Raw genomic sequence first — 25,401 nt, 5'->3', positions numbered from 1 at the left:
ATTACTTAGAAGAGTTCAGTCTAATGTGGAATTTTAGAACACGTTTTATGCTGGCGTATTAATCTTTTCTTTAGACCAATGAATCTCCTCTAGAAGATTTTGGTGGTAACTTATGAGGGGACCAAACTGCTGAGGTCATCGGTCCCTAGGCTTACACACTACTTAATCTAACTTAAACTAACTTATGCTAAGGACAACACACACACCCATCCCTGAGGGAGGACTCGAACCTCCGACGGGGGTAGCTGCGCGAACCGTGACAAGACGCCCTTAGACCGCACGGCTTCCCCGCGCGGCCCTCTAGAAGAGCAACATGGATTCCTTTAATAGTGATCGTGTCAAACCATATTCCTCCTGTTTATCGACAAGACCCTGAAGAAAGTAGATACCAGGTTAGTTCTATGATTTTTTAGCAACGCAGTACGTTCAGTAAATTTAACCCTCGTGTCCTGATCAACAAAGTACGACCCTACGGAATACAATACTGCCTTTGTGATAGCACTGAAATGTGCCTTACAAATGGAACACAGCACGGCACTGTAACAGAGAAATCTTCAGACATAAAATTAACTTCAGATATACCCCAGTGGACTGATATTTGACCATCACTTTTCACAATATACGCTGAAGCGCCGAAGACACATGCATATTCAAGTACAGAGGTATGTAAACAGGCAGAATACGGCGCTGCGGTCGGCAACGCCTATATAAGACATCAAGTGTCTGACGCAGTTGTTAGATCGATTACTGCTGCTACAATGGCAGCCGATCAAGAGTTAAGTGAGTTTGAACGTGGTGTTATACTCGGCGCACGAGCGATGCGACGCAGCGTCTCCGAGGTAGAGATGAAGCGCGGATTTTCGCTTACGACCATTTCACGAGTGTACCGTGACTATCAGGAATCTGGTAAAACATCAAATTTCCGACATCGCTGTGGTAGGAAAACGATCCCGCAAGAACGAGACAAACGACGACTGAAGAGAAACGTTCAACGTGACAGAAGTGCAATCCTTCCGCAAATTGCTGCAGATTTCAATGCTGGGCCATCAGCGTCAGTGTGCGAACCATTCAACGAAACGGCTTTCGGAGCCGAAGGATTTACGCCTCGCCTAGGCCCGTCAACACCGACAATGGACTGTTGAGGACAGGAAACATGTTGCCTCGTCGGACGAGTCTCGTTTCAAATCGTAACGAGCGAATGGACGCGTACGGGTATGGAGACAACCTCATGAATCCATGGACTCTGCATGTCAGCAGGGGACTGTTCAAGCTGGTGGACGCTCTGTAATGGTGTGGTGCGTGTGCAGTTGGAGTTATATGGGACCCTTGATACGTCTATATACGACTCTGGCACGTGACACGCAGGTAAGCATCCTATCTGATCACCTGCATCCATTCGTGTCCATTGTGCATTCCGAGGGACTTGGGCAATTCCAGCACTGAGACACCACACACGTCCAGAATCGCAAGAGAGTTGTTCCAGTGACACTTTTGAGTTGAAACACTTCCACTGGCCATCAAACTACCCCCCGAAATGAATATTGTTGAGCATATCTGGGATGCCTTGCAATGTGCTATGCAGAAGAGATCTCCAACCCCTTGTAAACTTACGGATTTATGGACCACGCTGTAGGATTGATGTCAGTTCCCTCCAGCACTACTTCAGACATTAGTCTAATCCATGCCACGTCCTGTTTAGGCACTTCTGCGTGCTCGCGGGGGCCCTACACAATATTAGGCAGGTGTACCAGTTTCTTTGGCTCTTCAGTGTATTGACAGGAGAATGAAAAAACAGTGGGCACAATATATGCCAGTTCCTTTACTACAGGTTGTATGAAATTTCAAACTGCAATACTATTACATGGCGAACTGTGGCACTATGGTTCATGAAGTTTCAACAGGAAACAGCTGTGTAGACGATCAAAGCGCTAGTATCACTGCAGCAGCCGTCCTAGCGGCGAATGTAATAGTATGTGTCTTGACATTCGTCGGAAAGTGGCGGTGTTACAGCGAGACAACATAAAGTTTTGTATTTTTGGGCGACAATTTGTCAAATTCGACCCGAATACCCAGAGATGAGTTCTTGATCGCTCCTCCCCGATAAAGTCCCAGTGCACAGAGTGATGACCGTGCGCAAGCTTTGGGCCAGCAGATGGATCACAGTCCTGGATCACTTGCCATATTCGTCGAGTTTGGTGCCAGCTGACTTCTGACTGCTCCGCAGATTTGAATTTGGTAATGAAAAGACACCGTTACGACGGAGCTAAGGACATCCAAGCAAATTGTGCTGCAGCACTAAATGCATTTCCGAAAAGGGCTACAGTGATTGTTTCAAAATATTTTTAAAACCATTTCAACTGTGAATTGATTCAGGGGGAGGCTACCTGGAATAAATTCAGAGATTTCCTGAACTTAACTCATGACGTTTATTTTTCATAGCTTCAGTCCTTCTGGAACTTGGATAAACAGTCCATCTCGTCTTATACTTTTTATAAGGTAGTCTTATACCACAGAATTATGCTGCTCACCTCGTCACTGCAAAAATAATAAGAAGGTTCTGGATGGCATACCCGGGTTCTCAGTGCAAAGTAAGAACGTTTTTGTTTCAAGTGTCACAAGTGAGGCGCTACATTTTATTTGTGAATACTAAAAGCACAGAAATACAGCAATATTGTTCTATTTAGTCGAATTGCTATCAATAAAAAACATTTCTCATATATCTTAAATTTGATACAACAAAATAACTTGATAAACTTGGATGATGCTTCAGATGAAGTACAGTATGGAATACAACAGCCACGGTCTTTGCTCTTTTGAATATAATGCCATTTTTCCGTTCTTTCTTTTCAGTATAAGAAATTTTAATAGTTATTTGAGATGGATACGAGACATTTTGATCATATTGCATTTGGAGACCTTACACACCTATACTGACAACAGTGCTAGGACTTAACTAACGCCGGCCAGAGTGACCGAGCGGTTCTAGGCGCTACAGTCTGGAACCGCGTGACCGCTACGGTCGCAGGTTCGAATCTTGCCTCGGGCACGGATGTTTATGATGTCCTTAGGTTAGTTAGGTTTAAGTAGTTCTAAGTTCTAGGAGACTGATGACCTTAGAAGTTAAGTCCCATAGTGCTCAGAGCCATTTGGTCTTGTCGTTCTCTGTTCATAACATTTTCCAGACTCACGCTGCTTTGTCTGTTCACTTCGTTTTTTACTATTTTTGAAACGCAAATTGTCTCCTTACATTGCAAGGAGGGTTCATTCATACAGACACCAGCCTATTACACGAACTGTGGATCAATTAAATAGAATAAACTTTGCCGCATGCCACTTGGAACTCCAGAGGGAAACGCCTCTTCGCGCAAAAACCATGCGCCATCTCAGTAATGAATGTCTGAAACAATTTCTCTGTGGTTTGGCACGTCCAAAATCTCTACATATAAGCAGCAGAGTATCGATAAAACAGTGACACTGGAAACGCGTTTTATTTGTAATGGCACTTAGAACGTTTGAAATTTCCACTCTTCGTATAGAAACGGCATAGTGCCTAACGTCGGGAACTCCATGTGGCTATTCACGAATGCTGCTGGTGTGTGTAGATAACTCGCGACGACAGAAAGTCGTAGTGAAATGTGAGAAAATCTGCACAGGATTGGCAGCTTGGAGCTGACCAATGGCAGTTGACCCACAACGTAAATTTAACGTATTACGCATAAACAGTCGGTGAGACCGGTTGTTATTAAGATCACACGATTGCCGAACCGTCAATGAAAGTAGTCACATCCCTCAAGTATCTGGGAGGAAAGTCCGGAATGATTTAAAGTTAAACGATTGTATTAAACTAGTTTTAGAAAAGGGAGATGCCAGTCAGATTCGTCGGAAGAATGTTCAAGACGTGTAATCCACTCGCGAAAGATTTGGCACATAAGATCCTTGTTCGTCCATTACTTGAATATTGCCCGCGAGTCTGGGATGCTTACCAGGTAATATAAACAGATGATACGCAGAAGTTACAAAGAACAATTGCACGGTTTGTCACAGGTTCGTTCAGGAAGCCAAAAGCGTCACTGAGGTGCTTATCCAACTCCGGTTTAGAACGGTACGACAGGCGTTCTGTCTCACGATGTGGTTTGATCTTAAAATTCTGAGAGCATACGTTCCTAGAAGAATCATCCACTACCTTCTTCCCATATACACCTGGCTAAAGGACATTGAAGATAAAATGAGAGAGGCTGGAACCTACACATTGTTTGCCAACAATCATTCTCTCTGCTTTCGCGACTTGGGAAGGAAAAGGAGGAGGTGGAAATGGTAAAAAACGTACGCCATACACCAAAGCTGGCTTTCAGGGTAAAGATAAAGATGTAAATGTAGATGCAGATATACAGGGTGGTCCATTGATAGTGACCGCGCCAAATATCTCACGAAATAAGCGTCAAACGAAAAAGCTACAAAGAACGAAACTCGTCTAGCTTGAAGGGGGAAACCAGATGACGCTATGGTTGGCCCGCTAGATGGCGCTCCCATACGTCAAACGGATATCAACTGCGTTTTTTTTAAAATAGGAACCTGCATTTTTATTACATATTCGTGTAGTACGTAAAGAAATATGAATGTTTTAGCTGGACCACTCTTTTCGCTTTGTGATAGATGGCGCTGTGATAGTCACAAACACATAAGTACGTGGTATCACGTAACATACCGCCAGTGTGGACGGTATTTGCTTCGTGATGCTTTACCCGTGTTAAAATCGACCGTTTACCAATTGCGGAAAAGGTCGATATCGTGTTGATGTATGGCTATTGTGTACAAAATGCCCAACGGGCGTGTGCTCTGCATGCTGCTCGGTATCCTGGACGACATCATCCAAGTGTCGGGACCGTTCGCCGGATACTACGTTATTTAGGAAACAGGAAGTGTACAGCCACGTGTGAAATGTCAACCACGACCTGCAACAAATGATGATGACCAAGTAGGTGTTTTAGCTGCTGTCGCGGCCAATCCGCACATCAGTAGCAGACAAATTGCACGAGAATCGGGAATCTGAAAAACTTCGCTGTTGAGAATGCTACATCAACATAGATTGCACCCGTACCACATTTCTATGCATCAGGAATTGCATGGCGACGACTTTGAACGACGTGTACAGTTCTGCCACTGGGCACAAGAGAAATTACGGGACGATGACTGATCCTTTGCACGCGTTCTATTTAGCGACGAAGCGTCATTCACCAACAGCAGTAACGTAAACCGGCATAATATGCACTACTGGGCAACGAAAAATCCACGATGGCTGCGACAAGTGGAACATCAGCGATCTTCGCGGGTTAATGTATGGTGTGTCATTATGGAAGTAAGGATAATTGGCTCCCATTTTATCGATAGCAATCTAGATTGTGCAATGTATGTTGATTTCCTACGTTATGTTCTGCCGATGTTACTACAAGATGTTTCACTGCATGACATAATGGCGAAGTACTTCCAACGTGATGGATGTCCGGCACATAGCTCGCGGGCGGTTCAAGCGGTACTGAATAGCATACTTCATGACAGGTGTATTGGTCGTCGAAGCACCATACCATGGCCCGCACGTTCGCCGGATCTGACGTCCCCGGATTTCTCTGTGGGGAAAGTTGAAGGATGTTTGCTATCGTGATCCACCGACAACGCCTGATAACATGGGTCAGCGCATTGTCAGTGCATGTGCGAACATACGGAAGGCAAACTACTCGCTGTGGAGAGGAATGTCGTTACACGTATTGCCAAATGCATTGAGGTTGACGAACATCATTTTGAGCATTTATCGCATTAATGTGGTATTTACAGGTAATCACGCTGTAACAGCATGCGTTCTCAGAAATAAGTTCACAAAGGTACATGTATCACATTTGAACAACCTAAATAAAATGTTCAAACGTACCTACGTTCTGTATTTTAATTTAAAAAACCTACCTGTTACCATCTGTTCGGCTAAAACTGTGAGCCATATATTTGTGACTATTACAGCGCCATATATCACAAAGCGAAAATAGTGGTCCAACTAAACCATTCATATTTCTTTACGTACTACACGAATATGTAATAAGAAATGGGGGTTCCTATTTTTAAAAAAACGTAGTTGATATCCGCTTGACCAATGACAGCGCCATCTAGCGGGCCAACCATAGCGTCATCTGGTTTCCCCCTTCAAGCTAGACAAGTTTCGTTCTTTGCAGTTTTTTCGTTTGACGCTTATTTCGTGAGATATTTGGCCCAGTCACGACAATGGACCACCCTGTAGACCGGAACTCTAAACCGTATTATCCACTTACTCAGATCTGTCGCCTTAATGATTATCCTGTGTGAAAACGCCTCGATGCATAACTACAGCTTTTATTGTAACCTATAATTTCCCATCATTTCTTCCACAGGTTTTCCCACGAAGTGCGTGGAAACAGCATCACTGCGAGAACAAAGTTGGTGGAGTAGCGTGATTTACAGTTCCCCAAGGGATGCACATGAAATGAATTAAATGCACGGTTATGAAATGAACAGAGTGAAGGGGATGAATGAACGGGGTTGAGTAATATGAAATAGTGTCAATGCAGACTTCAGATTCATTCACTTCAGTATATTTGATTTATTTAATGAATCCCAGCGTAGCAGGGTAAGTTACGTTTACCCGGTAACTCCGCTCCCTCAGAGCTGCTGTTCTCTCAAACCCTCCGTTAATAGTGTTCCAAAGTCATTGGTGGAAACACCATTGACAATGAAATTTTGACTCAAGCATAAATATGTGCACAAAGAGATAATGATTAACCCTACTGCTGGCAACAAACAGGGAAACGTGCTACTTTCAACTACTGGCACAGGTTATCGTTTGTCACAAAACATTATTACAATGAGCTCTTGTAACTAAATCGGTAAGTCTTACGCGATTGTAAAACGTGAAATTCGTTCTTGCCTGCAGGAAGTATTCCACAAGAATCCGAGGCCTGTTGCATTAAAGCTGCTGCAACTGCATGATGGCATAATACAACGCAGAGAAACTGCTGTAGATGTACTGTGGAACTGTACTTCGGGAAGTTGCAGATACGTACGGTCAGCATGTTTCAGGAATCTTGGCCACTGGATTCCACACGGAGTCTGGGCTCCTCTGAGAGGATGCATGTAGTAACTGGGGGAGTGCTCTGCGCGGAGGAAGGCGTCCACCTCTTCTCTAGAAACAGGCCGTACGACCGGTGCAGAACAGCACTCTTCCTCTGGAGTTAGTCCCTAAAACCATCAAGTTTTCATGTCATATTCAGTACTATATGTTATTTGATAATACCTTCATTAAGCAGACATGCCAACTTTCGAAAGTGAAAAATCAGGAGAATTTTAGCGGTGTACTATTGTGAATTACAACACATCCCCGACGATTAAAGTTGCAATAATTCAATAACTGTAACAATTCAATTACATTTACTTTATTATTTACATGTAAATACTAAATAATGGACATACCTGAGCCTTCGGACTGTATAATTTATCATTCAACATGCTGAACAATATGAATGATGAGCTCTGCAGGTTTCTTTGGATTCACACACATTCAAATGAAGCACACTCGAGAGAACTACAGTTCGAAATTACGATCCGAGGAAACAAATTAATGTATATTAGATTTGTTTTGACATTAGCACAGTTTTTGCATGAATAAATCACTGTTAAATGATCACACGTTTTCATTTCATAATGCAACCACACTTGCATGCCATCTTATATCCGTAAGACATCTTTCCCAAATTTAAATCAATTTTATACCGTATGTACATGTTAGGCTTAGCAAATAATCTGAATAGTTTATCAGTCTGAATTTGTCCGATTACGGTAGTTACTTATTCAGCACACCCGTAGCTGACTTAGCCTTATTCAAAAAGTCTGAACTAAATTTCTGCTCAAAGCACTTGCGTTTTTGAACTGATTTTAAAATAAAAAATTTCTCCAAAGACGTTTCTAAAAGCATGGACCTGAACTGTGCTAAAAATTCTCTCACATTCCGCATTACTGTGTGGAATTGACAAAATAGCCAGCATCACCTTTGCAAGTTTATCATATTGAAGAACCCCCATTAGCCGATTTCTTCTGACCTACCAACGCCCACTGACCATCAATTCTCTCTGCTGCTAAGTTGGTTTCTTCCAGCTGAAAGTTACAGAACTGAGAGTGAAGAATATCAACTTCTGTATCTAAGTGTTCACTTTCGCTAGTCAGAATATTAGGAAATTTGTTTATGAAAAATCTAAGCCTGGAAAATGATGCGTGGGGGGAGGGGGGAAGGTATTAACCCTAAATATTTTCCCCCCTGAAACATTCATCTCTATAACTTCCCCCTAGGCAGCTTAATTCCCCCTAAATTTTGGGGGAAATCCCCTAAATTGGCAACACTGCCTTTTAGACACAACAATGCTAATCTCTTCGCTTGGAAGAATTATCGACTACTCCTTGTCCACGATAACTTTACGACTGCGCTGGTGCTACCAGAAGCGGAGGAAATCGGCATATTCATTTGTCTCCGAACGCTGCCAGCGATAAGTTCCTTACCTCCTTGTAGATACGAAGCGCGAGCTACGCCTACTGCCGCTCCCGACAGCCACCGCACCAATCTACCAAGTTAACATGGTAGCTGACTAGCTGAGAAAGCAGCCATACCTTATCATCCACCAATATATCGAAGGCGCAGGATTTTCAAATAGTAATAAAAGAATTGAAACTGCTCTGAAAATCGGGAGAGAGAAGGAAAAACCTGGACCCTGCCGCTTAAATCGGGAGAGTTGGCACGTCTGTAAAAGGCATCAGTAGAAGATATATTCCTACGTGGAGGGGTAGATCGCACACATGAAATTGTTCAAAACATTTTTTATCGTAGTGACCTGTCCCTGGTTAAAACTGTAACTGGAAGACTTTTGGGAGGCGACTTAAAATGTTTTCAATATTTTGACGAACTTGTTCCGGCGTAACGTCAAGAGCCGGCACGAAGATCAAGAACGATACATCAGACAGGGCTGTGAGAGAGACGACGCCAGCCGACAGCACGCCGACTAGGGCGTCACCACGACAGGAAATTGTACCTATCGAAGGACACTGATTATTTGCCTGTCGCCAATAGATTGCGACCCACCTTGTACCTAGGCAAGTTAAATAGTGTCAATTCAAATACTGTAATAAACTCCCTTAATATGAATTGCTTGTATATTGTCTAACTAGCTGAGAAAGCAGCTGCCTAGGCACCCAGTAAGACACGATTGGGCAGGATTCCATAGATCTGACGATCGTGTTTTAGATCTCCCACTTCTGTGAATGTAAATAGGAATGCGAGCGAAAATTCCGTAGCATTATAATAATATCGGGGGGGGGGGGGGGGGGGGGAAATAGGCAGGACTGATAAGTGAACCCGTCAGCATTAGCAAAATTAAGCTATCATTTGCCCAGTTTATATTCAAACGTTCGAAGTTTGTCAAGTTGTCACAAGTTTACAATAAACTTATTGCTTCTCGTGTCTTAAGACACTATAGCTGTAATTCTAGAAACACTTATGTAAGTTTTCTGAAAGAAATAACCGCCATTTGACTGTGCAAGGTTTTATTTCACAGTCTAGATTTCGGCCTTAGGCCGTTATCAAGTGTTACAACTGCAACAGATTAAAGCACAATAAAAGTACAAGTATCAGACAAGGCAACAGAAAAATGAGGGCAAACAGTTAAATCAATGTATGGGCTGCATGATTTGCTCTCTTACTTACTTATTATAAATCATTAGACTTGAGTAGAATGATTTGTAATAGGTAAGCAAGTATAATACCCATATCTTCATTTAAGTGTTTGCCCCGCTATTACTCGGGTACTTTGATACTTGTAGTTTTATTGCGCTTGAATCTGTTGCAGTTGTAACACTTGATAATGGCCTGAGGCCGAAATCTAGATTACGAAATAAAACCTGTTTACAGTCAAATGGTGGTTATGTCTTAAGTTTTATTTATGACTGTGGCTCCATACAAAAATAAAATCACTAATATAAGTATACAGACTATTCGTACAATTGACGTAAACTAATAGTACCACCCGTTTCAATTTCATAAAATTATTCACTACAACCTAGTCTGACACAGTTGCTGCCGGCCGCAGTGGCCGTGCGGTTCTAGGTGCTACAGGCTGCCTCGGGCATGGATGTGTGTGATATCCTCAAGTTAGTTAGGTTCAATTAGTTCTAAGTTCTAGGCGACTGATGACCCCAGAAGTCGCATAGTGCTCAGAGCTATTTGAACCATTTGACACAGTTACTAATACCAAAATAATTAAAAATAGAGTGAATGCACGCACGCACGCACGCACGCACGCACGCACGCCTAAACGAAAACGGACATATCTGTCTAGTTTGTTTATTGAAGTGCAACACAGCAAGTATTTCCGAGTAATAATAAATGCCCAGTCTAGATGTTACAGAACACGAATGAACTTTCTGACAAATCAGATGTAAGCACTACTGTATAAAATAACACGAACCTAAAACGATTTATTGAAAATTTTAGGCGCACAGCGAAACAACTATTTTCGAGTAATAATGACTATCCACTCCAGGTACTGTCGCACATGAATAGATTTCGTAAGAACGTCATTGTAAACACTACAGTGAATAGTAATGTCAGTCTAACGTGACTTAGTCAAAATTCCTGCCCTCAATAATAGGTAAAGCGAGTTTCCTAACTCGCTACTTGACACGCAAATTGAGAACCGTGGATTTTATAGGTAAATAACTCCTTAAACATCAAATGTGTCCGTAAATGTGGTGCAATGAGCAACCAAAGAAGCAAAGATCCTCGCACTGATTTACAAACTGAGTCGTGATATGATTATGGAGCATAATATCGTTAAATGGAAAGCGTAAAAGGCTGACCGGATCGTACGTTGACGCAGTTCATCAGCTTCTAAACAACTGCTTTAGAAAGTATGTTACGTGTAGGTCAGCCACTGCGATGTGAGACAAGGCAATGTCGTAATTGCAGCTCTGGCCGTAACTGCCTGTTAACGCGTACAGCTCCGCGCTGAGTTCGACTCGCGGCTTACCTTCCCAAACTGCCGCCAGGGGACGTAATACTCCCGTCGCTTTCGCCGCGGAATCGGAACCGGATGGCTACACGCGACATTACTCATCATTAACCAACAGACGAGGGATATTTCCTCGGAAATTACATTATCGATCGTCAGCTGTCTTGAAATTCATATGGAACTTCTCCAGTTTCATTCAGCATTTTGTACAGATTTTTGTCCGCCAGTTGGCATTGTTCCCATAAGAGGTCCGCTCGTATGCCATAAAAAACCTAAGCAATCGTCTATTCCTAGCTGATACACAGCTTTTTGAAATTCAGACATAATGATATTGAAATTCTCTCTCATATATCTATACCGTGACTTTATTTATTAGTAAAGCAGTTTCAAAGCTACGCTTGGTCTGAATACCGTTGTACTTTTTCTAGTCAATGTACTATCAGAGTTGATACGCTCGCTCTTTCCTCCAACCGTTGAATTCTATACGAAAGGCGTTGTAAGAGTACCTACGTGGAAAAAGAAACATTGCGTAGATTGACACTTTTCTCCAGTTCAAAACATTGCCTCAAGTGGAAAAAAAGATAAACCTTTGGATTATTAGTTTGATAACCATCTAGCTCCAGGACCACACTGTCGCAAAATACGTTTGGCAAAAGCTTGCTGTATGTTGATTCTGCAATTAACCGCAGATTAAGCGCTGTTTTGGTTGGTGACTGAAGTCACCCACCACGCTTAGTAGTTTCAGAGCATTCAATAGCAACTTCGAGGGGCCCTACACAGTATTCCTTACTTATATGAACAAAGGAGATTTTTGCAGGGTAGTTGAGTGCAGCAACGAAAGAATTTCACGAATGGCCGGTTGACAACGTCGTTCCGAGATAATTAAAATCATTTAGCATACCGCTTACACTACACAGAACTTCTCCCAGTTCATGAGCGCTATCACGTACACTCTCTCTCTCTCTCTCTCTCTCTCTCTCTCTCTCTCTCTGTCTGTCTGTCTGTCTGTCTGTCTGTTTAACTGGTCTTCCGGGCGTGCCTGTAAAGCTGTCTCAACACTGGAAGATACGAGAGTGTGTTTCGAAAGTTCAGAACATCAACTAGGGCCGGACAGTACCCTGGTATGAAGTTACATAGGCTTAGACTTGTCCCGTGACGCTTTTCGCATCAGTTATGACGGTAAAAAGATAAGGAAGGCTCAGCACTCGAACCCCAGACCGGCGACCCGGCCGGAAATCGAACCTGGGACCCCGTGTTTGGCAATCTGCTGCACTGACTCAGCAGTTACTGAAGCGGAACATGCACATATTCACATTTTAGGCTCCCTATACTTCATAACACCGAGCACATGCATTTCCTAAGGTGGTCTGAATTATCTTCCACCTCATGTATGAAACTTTCCTCACACTGTCTTACAGGATTTTTACATGTGCCAAGAATTAGGCCTCTCAATATTGCTGTTGATCCTAAAAATGTCACGGGCGAGAACAGCCTGTTATGCCTTACGACCCAAAACTTATTCTAGCGAATCGCACATTGGCTCATGCCTCAAATATCAGTCGATGTGATGATGCTGTGTCGGTAGCCTATTCGAACTCTGGAACGGAGCACGGTGACACAGTGGTTAAGGTACTGGACTCACCACCTGGAGTAGTAATGATACAAACCTCAGGCCTGCAACGTTTGTTCACATTTTCTATAGTATTTCGAAAACTGCTTGAGGCGAATTCTGTTCCTCTAATGATAAAAAAACAAAGTGAGTGCCTTGTTTTTGCTTACCTAATGTAACTTTGTGATCCGCTCCAACGATCTCAACGTGTTCTTCCTAAAATCCACGATTTACATCTACATCTACATGGATACTCTGCAAATCACATTTAAGTTCCTGGCAGAGGGTTCATCGAACCACCTTCACAATACTCCATCATTCCAATCTCGTATAGCGCGCGTACGAACTCTTATTTCCATTATTTTATCGTGGTGATGGTTCCTCCCTATGTAGGTCGGTGTCAGCAAAATATTTTCGCATTCGGAGGAGAAAGTTGGTGATTGGAATTTCGTGAGAAGATTCCATCGCAACGAAAAACGCCTTTCTTTTAACGATTTCCAGCCCTAATCCTGTATCATTTGTGTGACACTCTCTCCCATATTTCGCGATAATACAAGACGTGCTGCCTTTCTTTGAACTTTTTCGATGTACTCCCTATCTGGTAAGGTTCCCACACCGCGCAGCAGTATTCTAAAAGAGACGGACAAGCGTAGTTTACGCAGTCTCCTTAGTAGATCTGTTAAATTTTCTAAGTGTACTGCCAACAAAACGAAATCTTTTGTTAGCCTTCCCCACAACATTTTCTGTGTGTCCCTCCGAATTTAAGTTGTTCATAATTGTAATACCTAGGTATTTAGTTGAATTTACGGCTTTTAGATTAGACTGATTTATCGTGTAACCGAAGTTTGAGTTCCTTTCAGCACTCACGTGGATGGCCTCTCACTTTTCGTTATTCAGGGTCAACTGCCACTTTTCGCACCATTCAGATATTTTTTCTAAATCGTTTTGCTGTTTGTTTTGATCTTCTGATGACTTCATTAGTCGATAAACGACAGCGTTATCTGCAAACAACCGAAGACGGCTGCTCAGATTGTCTCCCAAATCATCTATATAGATAAGGAACAGCAAAGGGCCTATAACACTACCTTGGGGAACGCCAGAAATCACTTCTGTGTTACACGATGACTTACCGTCAATTACTACGAACTGTGACCCCTCTTACAGGAAATCACAAATCCAGTCATATAACTAAGACGATATTCCATAAGCACACAATTCCAATACGAGCCGCTTGTGTGGTACAGCGTCAAAAGCATTCCAGAAATCCAGAAATACGGAATCGATAGATCAGGATGAAATAATATTGCTTATCATCTGTACCTGACACTTCAGAGTGCTGTGAAAAATGTGATCGGAGTTTCACGGAGGTGATGCTCAATTTTGGTCTAAATATAGATAAATGTAAATTAATGTAGATGAATAGATCTTGCTGAAAACCCAAGGAAATTCTGGTCTTACGTAAAATCGGTAAGCGGGTTGAACGTTTCCATCCAGTCACTCACTGATCAGTCTGGTCTGGCATCGGAAGACAGCAAAACGAAAGCTGAAATTTTAAATTTAGCATTTGAGAAATCTTTCGCGCAGGAGGATCGTACAAACATACCGCCGTTTGAGTCTCGTACAGATTCCCGTATGGAGGAGATAGTGATGGACATCCCTGGGGTTGTGAAGCAGCTGAATGGGTTGAAATCCCTGATGGGATTCCAATTCGGTTTTACAGAGAAAACTCTACTACATTGGCTCCGTACTTAGCTTGCATTTATCGCGAATCTCTTGCCCAACGTAAAGTCCCGAGCGACTGGAAAAAAGCACAGGTGACGCCTGTATATAAGAAGGGTAGAAGAACGGGTCCTCAAAATTACAGACCAATATCTTCCACATCGGTTTGTTGCAGGATTCTCGAACATATTCTCAGTTCGAATATAATGAATTTCCTTGAGACAGAGAAGTTGCTGTCCATGCATCAGCACTGCTTTAGAGAGCATCGCTCCTGCGAAACGCAACTCGTCCTTTTTTCACATGATATCTTGCGAACCATGGATGAAGGGTATCAGACGGATGCCATATTCCTTGACTTCCGGAAAGCGTGTGACTCGGTGCCCCACTGCAAAGCCGCGTGGGATTAGCCGAGCGGTCTTGGGCGCTGCAGTCATGGACTGTGCGGCTGGTCCCGGTGGAGGTTCGAGTCTTCCCTCGGGCATGGGTGTGTGTGTGTTTGTCCTTAGGATAATTTAGGTTAAGTATTGTGTAAATTTAGGGACTGATGACCTTAGCAATTAAGTCCCATAAGATTTCACGCACATTTGAACATTTGAACCCACTGCGGACTCCTAACTAAGGTACGAACATATGGGATTGGTTCCAAAGTATGTGAGTGGCTCGAAGACTTCTTAAGTAATAGAACCCAGTACGTTGTCCTCGATGGTGAGTGTTCATCGGAAGCGAGGGTATCATCTGGAGTGCCCCAGGGAAGTGTGGTAGGTCCGCTGTTATTTTCTATCTACATAAATGATCTTTTGGATAGGGTGGATAGCAATGTGCGGCTGTTTGCTGATGATGCTGTGGTGTACGAGAAGGTGTCATCGTTGAGTGACTGTAGGAGGATACAAGATGACTTGGACAGGATTTGTGATTGGTGTGAAGAATGGCAGCTAACTCTAAATATAGATAAATGTAAATTAATGCAGATGAATAGGAAAAAGAATCCCGTAATGTTTGAATACTCCATTAATAGTGTAGCACTTGACACAGTAACGTCGATTAAATATTTGGGCGTAACATTGCAGAGCGATATGCAGTCGGACAAGCATGTAATGGCAGTTGTGGGGAAGGCGGATAGTCGTCTTCGGTTCATTGGTAGAATTTTGGGAAGATGTGCTTCATCTGTAAAGGAGACCACTTATCTAATACGACCTATTCTTGAGTACTGCTCGAGCGTTTGGGATCCCTAACAGGTCGGATTGAGGGAGGACATAGAAGCAATTCAGAGGCGGGCTCCTAGATTTGTTACTGGTAGATTTGATCATCACGTGAGTGTTACGGAAATGCTTCAGGAACTCGGGTGGGAGTCTCTGGAGGAAAGGAGGCGATCTTTTCGTGAATCGCTACTGAGGAAATTTAGAGAATAAGCATTTGAAGCTGACTGCAGTACAATTTTTGCCACCAACTTACATTTCGCAGGAAGACCACAAAGATAAGAGATTAGGGCTCGTACAGAGGCATATAGGTAGTCATTTTTCCCTCGTTCTGTTTGGGAGTGGAACAGGGAGAGAAGATGCTAGTTGTGGTACGAGGTACCCTCCGCCACGCACCGTATGGTGGATTGCGGAGTATGTATGTAGATGTAGATCGCAGAACCTAGGTGTATGTAGTGGCGTGGCACCGGTCCTGCCGCAGTAATGACAATGGATGTGACCAGTGGCGCCGCGGTCGCATCCTCCTCTCTCCCAGAGAGCGTCAAATTAGATGGCACTTGCTGTTGGAATCTCGGGAAAAGTATCTATGATAACCAGAGTAGGCCACTTTTCGTAACTTACATTGCTACGACAGATCCAGTATGCATAGTGCTCAGACCCATTTTGAACAGATCCAGTATGGCAGGAATAACCCAGTTATCCTGAATTAAAACGGAGGGCACAGAAATTTTGAGTCAAAATTGTAACTAACTCAATTGCATGACATGGTAAGACATATGGAAGAAAACGATTTGTGATACGGAAACGGTTGGGGGACCAATTCTACATCGTCTCTGCACACTAGCTAACCGACACCAAACTTACGAAACGTTCCAGGACAGATTTTGCGCATAAGCGACGTCAGTGCAGCAACTGATGACAGCTCTAGCTGACAACTGTAAACGACGGATGTGCAGCGCGAACAGGCGGTTGTGAGCAGGCAGCGGGCGTGCGGCCTTAAGCTGTCGGCACACGGACCGTGCTGTCGAACGTTAACGTTGAGCGTGCCAAGTTCAACGTGCCGCTGTACTCTCAGGAACGATGCGACTTGTGCATACGGTACGTGGCCCCCAACGTGCTACCCCAACACCGACTCAAAGGAAGGCCTCGGCGCTTGTTGTTGACGTCACGTCAGCTAGGCACGGCGAACGCCAGGTCTGTTGCAGGCAGAAACGCCTGGGCGTGCTTATCACTATAAATCTCTTATTTTTGGACAAAATGTTTGGTATTGTTTTGGATTCTGCAGTTTTATTTAGATGAAAGATTTTCTTACTATCGTATAGCTACAAATGAAGATCATAGCTCTGTATTACTGAATCCTGGCGAAACAAACGTAGATCGATATGAGAAGATGCTTTGCCCCATTGCAAGCTTCGGAAATTTTACATTCAAGTAACTATATTTACTTGATCCATTTTGTTATCGAAACTTACCCCAACCCCCTTACAATGAACTCGTTTCCTATATTTATTTATTTTCGTTTGACATCGTCACTGGAAATGTGAACTAATTTACATGTGTAAATGTCCAACTGTTGCCAGTCATTAGATTACAGTCGTTTTCAACGAAAGGAATTCTAAACAGGAAACAAAATAGCTTCATACATCGAAAATACTGCTGAGCTTAAACTTTTTTAAACATGCACATTAGAAGAGATAAATATTCCCCTCTTGCAACTGAAAGGAGAAACTTTATAAGATAAAAAAAATTATTTGATAGAACAAGTATCTCTTTTGCCTCTTCTTCTGTCCCCCACCCCCTCCACCAACGTGTGCAATCGCAAGATATTTCATTAACATTCAGTGCTCCTCACCCCATAGTCAACCAAGATACCTAAAGAAGAGCACCAATATGTTCAGTTTCTTGTAAAAGCGACCCAGTACAATCGTAACTTCCTCAGATTTACAAATAAGGTAAAGAAGCACGAATTCTGTTGCTGCTGGACCATGAAGTTGTTTTTGTATGTCAATCCTTTAAACAGTGGAAATTTAACTTCAGGAGTACACTATTTGTTAAGAAATGAAATGAATTGCACAATTAATTGAGTGCAGAAATCTCTCAGAACAATGTGTGTTGGTCAACTCCCGCCAATAGTTTGACATTTTCCTATGTCAGAGAGGGAGACACCACCATTATGAGTATGCCTACAACAGACCTGGCGTTCGCCGTGCCTAGCTGACGTGACGTCACGAACAAGCGCCGAGGCCTTCCTTTGAGTCGGTGTTGGCTACACGCGATCGCAACGCACTCTAGCGGCAGTTGAGGGATGTTTCTAGATCGTAAAACACACTGTTTCCTCAACGGGAGCGCGTAAAATTCCCACGATAGCTCTATTAAAACGCACATTTCCTCCATTGTCCACGAAAAGGGAAGTACCACGTTCAATCAATAAGGATACAGGCTTATAAAAGTTCCATTACAAACAGTGCGGTACAAATTTGGAATACATCTCCGCATAAGATAAACATTATTTCATCATTCCCACATTTTAGTTAAACTCCAAGGTCAGTCTTACTTGATCACTGTTCCTACCCAGTAGCAGAATCGTTGCAACATATGAACTACGAAGCGTAAATGCAAAATGAGCAAAATATCTTTATACAAGTAGGGCAAGCTGTTCTGTCGATTAAGCCAATCGAACAAAGTCACCCCTCAAAAACAAGGTAAACTTATATTTACATAACATCAAATATTATAGTATATACTTATATTACTTTAATAAGAAAGTATCAGAACCTAATAAAAACGTGAATGTGGGTAAAAAAATTTGGAAGGGTCAATACGCGAACCACCGCCCCAACAAACTCAATTTGTAAACAGTGATGTTACCCATTACGCTAAACCAACAACAGTATCTTGGCATCAACTCATATTGTCTTACCCTTCCTGAAAACCTTAATCGTAGATATGTTACTGATTGAAATTTACCAAGAACAATGCGTTTTGGGTGGACCTTCAGTGTGTCGCTGTCTTCAAATAGCCTATTCTCATAATACGCAAGTTATAATAATTCTTTTGCCACGAATATGATGTTTCTCATTATTTTATTAGAACGAATCACACAACTAACAACGGGTTTTCCAGTGATTCTCAATTTGCTGGTGCTCAGAAACGGCATATATACATATAGGCTCGAAATGAATGCCAATATGGCGCCTCACTACTCTGTACTGAAGGGAGGCGGCGTGCGTGTGACGTAGGTGGCGTTGTGCCATCTCATTGGTCAACTCTCAGACGCACGCTCAGAATATCACATGCCAGATATTGCTCTACACATTCTGAAAGACTCGCGAACGTGCTATTCCACCCTATGACGTCAGAAACTCGGCACACTCAACGTTCGGATGTGTATCATCGGTGTTGAGTCACAAATCGCAGTGGAGCCACATCTCATCGTGTTTGAGACATTCTACACGATGTTTTGAAGATGAAAAATGTGTGTGCATAGTTTGATCCGCACACGTCGACTCCCAAACGAAAATAAAGAGACGTGGACGCCTGCTGAGACTTGCGTGAAATGGAAAACGCTGAAAATTATTTTCTGGAAAAATCATCTGGGTTGAAGAGACTTGGTATTATCAATATGAACGTGCCACAAAACGAGAAAGTACAGAAATTTTCATGAAAGGTCAATGCTTTGACGACATAACCGACATGCAGGGCAATGTGACGTGCGAACTCAACAACATTCCAGAGCAGTACTTTTCTCACAATTTCGTATAGTTTTCCGGCCGGAGTGGCCGTGCGGTTCTAGGCGCTACAGTCTGGAGTCGAGCGACCGCTACGGTCGCAGGTTCGAATCCTGCCTCGGGCATGGATGTGTGTGATGTCCTTAGGTTAGTTTGGTTTAATTAGTTCTAAGTTCTAGGCACTGATGACCTCAGAAGTTAAGTCCCATAGTGCTCAGAGCCATTTGAACCATTTCACATAGTTTTATGAACGTTTTACGCATTGTACTCAAGTGGGGGAACGACGAACATTAAAATCACCATGCTAAGTTTTCTCTCTTTCTTATAAATCCGATCTCGAAACGTTTTGGACTGACGGGGTGTATAAAAACGACAGGTAATTTAGTATGTAATGGTTGAGCTAAGTTTAGACGACGGCAAGATATCGCTGCAGTTGTATTGAGGAAGGTTTAAGCATCACACTAGTATTTTCCATCATTGTGGCGTGTAACCGGGACACTACTACAATTTTCGATATGTCAGCTGTTTAACAGACTGAGTTCTGAGCATCTAAGCGTACCTATTTGAACATTGAAATGGTAAAACAGTGTGATTCAATGATAGTGTTTGGAATTAAATGCGCCACAGATAAGACAGCAGGCACAACAACACGACTTAAGAATAACGTCAGGCAGCGGAGACAAGATCAAAAACTCCTCTAAGAGCACAGACGGCAAATGAGTGATTTCTATGAATTGTCGTGATTGAATCTGATAAAATAATAATAATAATAATAATAGAAACTGGTATCTTTTCACCCCGTATTTTAATACTACTCTTGAAATTTCCTTTTATTTCCGTCATTGGTTCTTCGATGTTCATCCGAGCACTTAGTTATTGGTCTTCCATGCTTAACGTCCCCACTCATTTCTTTTATGTGCCGTGTATTACTCATCTTTCCTTAACGCTAACACGAATTTTTCTGAGAATTTCGAACATCTTGTACTATTTCACATTGTCGAATACTTTTTCCAGGTCGAGAAATTCCATAATAGTGCCCTAATTCTTTTTTAAGTGTTTGTTCCATTGTGAAGTGTAATGTCTACGACATGTAAGCAGTCGTCACAGGAGGAGTTTATAAAAGCAACACCGGAATTCATCCCTAAACGAGCTGCTGAAAAGAAGAAGCGGAACGACAAATTACTGCGTACGATCACATACTGTGTGGACGGTTGCGATATTGAGAATGCACCGTAAATCGTCGAAGAGTGATGAGTAGATTAGCAAATTTATTACTACTATAAATGACTACTTCAGATCACCTAACTTGTGCATCGTAAAAGTCATAATCTTGACAATATTGAACATCACAGCTGAAATGACACTTATTTTAAAGATTAATCAAAAACACCTCAGCTGTGTTATTGCACACCGTTTGTGTTACGTGTGTTTCGTTCTTAGAATGTCTTCAGCTTTTTAAAAAGATCTTTGACCAACTTCTCAACATTTTGTACAAAGTAATACTTACAGTCCTGACCTTCTCTTCGGTACTGCTCCGTGTAGATTTAGTATTGCTATGTTTGCTTCTAAAATCCTGTTATTTTGCACTTCTTTGTAAAGAACTGTTAACATTTGCTGTATACTACATATAATTATTTGTGTCTTTGGATAGTATACTTGAAGATGGTCCAAGACTGAAACCGGTATATTTGGGTTTAAAATAAAAGCAGCTGATGCTTCAAATATGCATTTTATAACATTTCATTTATTTATGTAATGCTCTCTCTGAAGGAAAACAAAAAAAAGAAATTATTTGTCCACACGAGTCTTCCACAACACCGACAACAATACCCTCACACTCTGTGGATTGCGTCCGTGCTGCAGATTTCTTCCTAATGAATGTACGGACAATGTTTTAAATTTTCAGCGTATAATTTTTTAGAGCTATACACCTACTACATCAACATCTGTACTTCAAAATCCTGTATGTGACGTAGCGTACTTTGTGTACCAGTGTCAATTTCCGCCGGCGGGAGTGGCCGAGGTGTTCTAGGCGCTACAGTCTGGAACGGCGTGACTGCTACGGTCGCACGTTCGAATCCTGCCTCGGGCATGGATGTGTGTGATGTCCTTACGTTAGTTAGGTTTAATCAGTTCTAAGTTCTATGGGACTGATGACCTCAGAAGTTAAGTCCCATAGTGCTCAGAGCCATTTTTTGTCAATTTCCCATTTTCTTGTTCTTGTCGCAGATGGTTCGCGGGGAGAAGGATTACGGGTAAGCCCATTGCTGGTAAGCCCCCATGTGAGCTCCAATGTCTCTAATTTTACCTTCATGATTTTACCGCGAGATATACGTAGGAGTAAACAATATATTGAGTCACTCTCCTAGGAACGAATGCTCTTACAACTTTAAAAACAAACCACACCGTCATGTAGAACTACTCTTTTGCAGTGTCTGTTACTGGAGTTGACTGAGATCCGTTACGCTTTCGCGCTTAAATAATCGTGTAACAAAACGCACTGCTCTTCTTTCGAACTTCTCTATTTCCTATATCAGACCTGTCTGGTACTGGTCCCAGACCCACGAGCAAATTTCAAATATTGGTCCCACAAGTATTTTGCAAACTACCGCCCTTGCGGGTGAACTTCATTTCCTGAGGAAATGGCAAAAAATGGTTCAAATGGCTCTGAGCACTATGGGACTCAACATCTGAGGTCATCAGTCCCCTAGAACTTAGAACTACTTAAACCTAACTAACCTAAGGACATCACACATATCCATGCCCGAGGCAGGATTCGAACCTGCGACCGTAGCGGTCACTCGGTTCCAAACTGAAGCGCCTAGAACCGCACGGCCACACCGGCCGGCGAGGAAATGGCAGCTGCCTTACTTGCGCTTACTTTTCCAGTTCAAATCGCTCCGTGCGCAAACTGCTAGATACGTTATGAATTCAGCCATCGTGTAGTCATACAACAATGGGTCTCTTTTGCTTATTTATGAGCAAAAGTTAACGTTACATTTGAGTGTGTTGAGGTTCAATTAGCGGTCCCCTCGGCAAGCGTCGATCCTGTGCAGTTGTTTCTGCATTCCGCTAGAATCATCTAGCGTTGCGATTTCTTTGCGTACATATAAACTGAAAAATAATGGTCCTGTAACACTTCCTTTTGCTGGCCTGCCGTTATTTTTACGCCTGAAGGTTTCTCTACGTTAAAAATGACATGCGATGTTCCGTTTGCTACTAACTCTTGAGTCTAGTCACAAACCTGATCCGATATTCCGTAATCTTTGTTCATTAGATGTCAGTGCGAAACTGTCGAACATCTTCCGGAAGTCGAGGGCCATGGCATCAGCCTGCCCGCGGCATGTACTGCTTTCTGGGTCTCATGAGCGAAGAGAGTGATTTGGGTTTCACACGACGGTTGTTTTCGGAAACCACGAAGATTCCTACAGAGGTTTTCGGTATTAAGAAATGGGATAATACAACATGTCCGAAGTTCTGCAGTAGACTGATGTCTGAGACATCCATACCAATATTATAAATCCGAAAGTAACTCTGTCTGTTACGTTTTCGGACTAAACAGCCTGAACCAATTTAAGTGAAATGTGCTGTGGAGATAGCTTGAACGCTGGGGAAGAACACAAGCTACTTTAAAAAGTGTTTAGTACAAGAAATTTATTGACGATTCAACGTAATGAATACAGTACTTAGTGTTTAATCCAAACTTCTACTCTAATTTCAGACAAATTTTAGCTGGTGAGCGTGACGCGTCTCTTATAGCTCCTGAGACACTTGGAAGACTCACAACTACGTCCTTTAAATGCCGTACGACAAACGAAGAGACGTTGTGCCTTTAGATGTAGAACGTGGGAGGCTTTTAGTGAGGCTGCGTTATGCAAACGCAGTAGCAGGTAACAGGCAGAAACTTGAGGGCTTTCCTGTTCCTTGATATCTGGGTCCCGGGGTCGATTCCCAGCCGGGTTGGATTCTCTACGCCAGGGACTGTGTGTTTGTGTGTGTTTGTGTGTGTGTTTGTGTGTGTTTATGTGTGTGTTTGTGTGTGTGTTTGTGTGTGTGTTTGTGTGTGTGTTTGTGTGTGTGTTTGTGTGTGTGTTTGTGTGTGTGTTTGTGTGTGTGTTTGTGTGTGTGTTTGTGTGTGTGTTTGTGTGTGTGTTTGTGTGTGTGTTTGTGTGTGTGTTTGTGTGGTGTGTTTGTGTGGTGTGTTTGTGTGTGTGGTGTGGTGTGTTTGTTTGTGTGGTGTGGTGTGTTTGTTTGTGTGGTGTGGTGTGTTTGTGTGGTGTGTTTGTTTGTGTGGTGTGGTGTGTTTGTGTGGTGTGGTGTGTTTGTGTGGTGTGGTGTGGTGTGTTTGTGTGGTGTGGTGTGGTGTGGTGTGTTTGTGTGGTGTGGTGTGGTGTGTTTGTGTGGTGTGTTTGTGTGGTGTGGTGTGGTGTGGTGCGTTTGTGTGGTGTGGTGTGGTGTGTTTGTGTGGTGTGGTGTGGTGTGTTTGTTTGTGTGGTGTGGTGTGTTTGTTTGTGTGGTGTGGTGTGGTGTGTTTGTTTGTGTGGTGTGGTGTGTTTGTTTGTGTGGTGTGTTTGTTTGTGTGGTGTGTTTGTTTGTGTGGTGTGGTGTGGTGTGTTTGTTTGTGTGGTGTGGTGTGTTTGTTTGTGTGGTGTGGTGTGTTTGTTTGTGTGGTGTGGTGTGTTTGTTTGTGTGGTGTGGTGTGTTTGTTTGTGTGGTGTGGTGTGTTTGTTTGTGTGGTGTGTTTGTTTGTGTGTGTTTGTGTTTTTGTGTTTGTTTGTGTTTTTGTGTTTGTTTGTGTGTTTGTGTTTGTTTGTGTGTTTGTGTTTGTTTGTGTGTTTGTGTTTGTTTGTGTGTTTGTGTTTGTTTGTGTTTGTTTGTGTTTGTTTGTGTGTTTGTGTTTGTTTGTGTTTGTTTGTGTTTGTTTGTGTTTGTTTGTGTTTGTTTGTGTTTGTTTGTGTTTGTTTGTGTGTTTGTGTTTGTTTGTGTGTTTGTGTTTGTTTGTGTTTGTGTGTTTGTTTGTGTGTTTGTGTTTGTTTGTGTGTTTGTGTTTGTTTGTGTGTGTTTGTGTGTGCGTTGTCCTCATTATCATTTTATCACCATCGACGCGCAAGTCGCGGAATAGGCGTCAAATAAAAACACTTGCACCAGGTGGCCGAACATTCCGAAAGGCATGGGCGAACATTCCGAACGGCGTCTTCTGAGTAATAAAGCCATACACGCACATTTCATTTTACTGACATGTAAGTGCAACTGTGGGTAACAGCTAGAAGGTTTACAGTTTTCTGCGTCTGTTCGACGACCCTCCTTCAAAACGAAAATGACCTGCGGTTTTTTCAGTCATTAGAAACGTCTTACTTCTCCAGCAGTATACGGAAAACTCCTGTTAGAAGATGGCCAAGTTCTTTCGCATACACGTTGTAGACTCGTTTTGGTATGCCATGATGTCCAGTGGCTTCTCCCACGATGAGCGATTTCAGTTACTTTTCTATCCAATGGTCACTTATTTCGATATCTGCCAGTTTGATGTTCGTCCGACGATTGAAACGCGGAGCTATAGCGCGATCATTCTCAGTGAAACAGTTTTGACAAAGGACGTTTAGTATTTCGGACTTCCTTGTGTCACAACTTGGTTTCGATACCATTATGGTCAGAGAGTGTCTGGAAAGACGACATCGATTCGGTTACTAAATAAACGTAAGACAAAAACTTCTTTGGCCTTCCTGGCAAGTCGATACTTTAGAATTCTGTGAATGTTTCATGTATGGCTCTCGTAACGCTAATTTTGGTTACGTACACTTTTTGTTTTGAGATTTTGGCAACGTTTAAATTTGCAGTGAAGCTCCCACTGCTTCGTAGCAGCTTTCTAACACAACAGTGGAACCATGGCGCTTATTTCCCATTCCCCGCAAGTTTGTTCGTCTCATACTTGTCTAAAGCTTATTGTATAATTTTCTTCAACTTTATCCATCGATGCTCAACAATGTCTGTGCTGGAGATGAAATTTTCAAGGTGATCGCCAGTTACTCTAAACTTTTTTTTATTGTCGCTCTTTCTAAGTAGAAATATCTTCCTAACTTTCT

General features: G+C 42.6%; 1 protein-coding gene across 1 annotated transcript in view; it reads right to left on the bottom strand.

The window, feature by feature from the left end:
- Nucleotides 1–25,401, bottom strand: part of LOC126474825 (uncharacterized) — a 158,849-nt gene that overhangs the window by 28,866 nt on the left and 104,582 nt on the right. Inside the window, exon 2 of the mRNA XM_050102300.1 lies at nucleotides 7,083–7,257. Coding sequence (XP_049958257.1) covers nucleotides 7,083–7,257 — 175 coding nt within the window. The remainder of the gene's footprint in view (nucleotides 1–7,082; nucleotides 7,258–25,401) is intronic.

Source organism: Schistocerca serialis, chromosome 4, assembly GCF_023864345.2.
Source record: "Schistocerca serialis cubense isolate TAMUIC-IGC-003099 chromosome 4, iqSchSeri2.2, whole genome shotgun sequence".
Taxonomy (NCBI): domain Eukaryota; kingdom Metazoa; phylum Arthropoda; class Insecta; order Orthoptera; family Acrididae; genus Schistocerca; species Schistocerca serialis.
The sequence above is the reverse complement of the archived record's forward strand: the minus strand, read 5'-3'. Positions and strand labels throughout refer to the sequence as shown.